Source organism: Meleagris gallopavo, unplaced genomic scaffold, assembly GCF_000146605.3.
Source record: "Meleagris gallopavo isolate NT-WF06-2002-E0010 breed Aviagen turkey brand Nicholas breeding stock unplaced genomic scaffold, Turkey_5.1 ChrUn_random_7180001874167, whole genome shotgun sequence".
Classification (NCBI taxonomy): domain Eukaryota; kingdom Metazoa; phylum Chordata; class Aves; order Galliformes; family Phasianidae; genus Meleagris; species Meleagris gallopavo.
Window position 1 is genome coordinate 24,154 of NW_011138805.1, and position 2,214 is coordinate 26,367.

Consider the following 2,214-nt stretch of genomic DNA (forward strand, 5'->3'; position numbering starts at 1 on the left):
GGGGGCGGGCGAACAGCTGAGCAAAACCAATCTGTACATCCGGGGGCTGCACCCCGGGACCACCGACCAGGACCTGGTGAAGCTGTGTCAGCCGTGAGTGGGGCCTTGGGGGGGCTTCGTTAAGAGGGGGGGGGGCAATTTGGAATTCCCCCTCCCCCCACACACTCGATTCCTTACACAGTTACGGGAAGATCGTCTCCACCAAAGCCATCCTGGACAAGACGACCAACAAGTGCAAAGGTGGGGGTGGGATTGGGGTTTGGGCGACCATCTCGCTGTATTTAGGGCATAAAGGGGGAAAGAGAGTAATGGTTTGGGGGTCCTTTTTACTGTATTTAGAGGAAAGGGGGAGGAGTCAGGATTTTGGGGTCTGATGAAAGTGGGGCACGGGGGGGTGGAAATCAGCGTTTTGGGGTCATTTAAACTGTACTAAAAGAAAAGGAGTTCGGGGGTATCAGGGGTTTGAGGTCCCTGTCGCTGTATTTAGGGTCTGGGGGGAGGAGGGGATCAGAGTTTCGGGGTCCCTCCCACTATATTTAGGGTCTGAGGGGAAAAGAAAAGTGTCAGGGTTTTGTGGTCCCATTCACTGTGCGTGGAGACTAAGGGGAAAATGGAGTGCTGGGTTTTATGGCCTAAGGGGAGGAGATTGACTTTGGTGTCACTTCCAGTATATTTAGGGTCCAAGACAAGGAAGGATGGTTTGCATTTTGGGGCCTTTTCACTGCACTTAGGGTCTAAGGAGAAGGTGGGGATGTTGAGGTTTGGGGGTCTGAGTAGTAGGGGTGGGATTGAAGGCTTTGGGGTCTCTCTCGCCCCTCTCACTCTGTATGTCCCTTCCTCTTCCCCCCCCCCCCCAAGGCTACGGCTTCGTGGACTTCGACAGCCCCACGGCAGCCCAGAAGGCAGTGACGGCTCTCAAGGCCAGCGGGGTGCAGGCACAGATGGCCAAGGTAAGGCCCGAAGGGGGGGACCCCAAAATCCAGACCCACCCCAGCGGGTGTCCCCGCTGCCCCCTGATCCCTCCCCACAGCAACAGGAGCACGGACCCCACCAACCTCTACATCTCCAACCTGCCGCTGGGGGTGGACGAGCAGGAGCTGGAGGCGCTGCTGAAGCCCTTTGGGCAGGTTGTGTCCACCCGCATCCTGCGGGACCCCCACGGGGCCAGCCGTGGCGTGGGCTTTGCACGGTATGGGGCTGCGTGGGGCTGGGGGAGGGCGAACAGCGAGGGGCTGCAGAGGCCCTGGGGACACCCAGAAGGGCCCCTCCAGCCGTTCTCCCACCCACCAGGATGGAGTCCACGGAGAAGTGCGAGGCTGTCATCACCCACTTTAATGGGAAGTACATCAAGACCCCCCCAGGGGTGCCAGGTAGACTTGGGGTGCAGGGCAGCGGGGGAGGGTGGCTGGGTGCCGCCTGGTGGTACTGACAGCCCTCCCCACAGCCCCCCCGGACCCGCTGCTCTGCAAGTTTGCAGATGGAGGGCAGAAGAAACGGCAGAGCCAGGGCAAGTTTGTGCCCAATGGGAGAGCCTGGGCCCGGGACAGTGACGCGGTAAATGGGGTCTGAGGGCAGAATGGGGCACAGTGAGGGGGCTCTTCTTGGGGGGCAGCGCCATGGGGCAGCTCTGACCCCTCTGTCCCTTCCTAGGGCACTGTGACCTTGGCCTACGACCCTGCCACAGCGCTGCAGAACGGGTGAGAGTCCCGCAGCCCCCATGCTTGTGGTGGGAGGTGGAAGGGCAGATGGCTGCAGCCTCCACCCCGTCACTGACTCCACCCCACAGGTTCTACCCCGCACCTTACGGCCTGGCCCCCAACAGGATGATTGCACCCACCGCCCTGGCTCCCTACCTGCCCTCACCTGTCTCCTCCTACCAGGTATATGGGAGTAGAGGGTGGGGGTTCCCTGCAGGATGGGGGTCTCTGCAGCGGGTTGGCTGCAGCTCCCACCCGTTGGTTGCTCTGCAGGTCCACAGCCCTACCTGGATGCACCAGTCCTACCTTGTGCAGCCCACGGTGAGCACAGCAGGAGGCACTGCACATCCCGGTCCCCAGAGCCCCAGCCCAAACCCTACCATCCCAGCCCCACATCCCACTGCTGTTCCCAACCCCCCGTGTCCCCCACCCCACGGCCCTGCTCCCCCCACCCTCTTGTGTCCCCCCCCCCCTTGCTGATGGAGCCATGCAGGGCACAGTGCTGGCCCCCGCCGTG

General features: G+C 61.9%; 1 protein-coding gene across 1 annotated transcript; it reads left to right on the forward strand.

The window, feature by feature from the left end:
- Position 1: 1 nt before the first annotated feature.
- RBMS2 (RNA binding motif single stranded interacting protein 2) lies at positions 2-2,208 on the forward strand (the record flags this gene model as incomplete). The annotated part of the gene is made up of 10 exons (XM_010727174.1): positions 2-93; positions 182-240; positions 859-955; positions 1,037-1,189; positions 1,291-1,370; positions 1,445-1,554; positions 1,651-1,697; positions 1,787-1,880; positions 1,971-2,018; positions 2,191-2,208. Coding segments are annotated over 10 exons (798 nt in total), but the record flags the coding sequence as incomplete, so codon positions are not given.
- Positions 2,209-2,214: the final 6 nt, after the last annotated feature.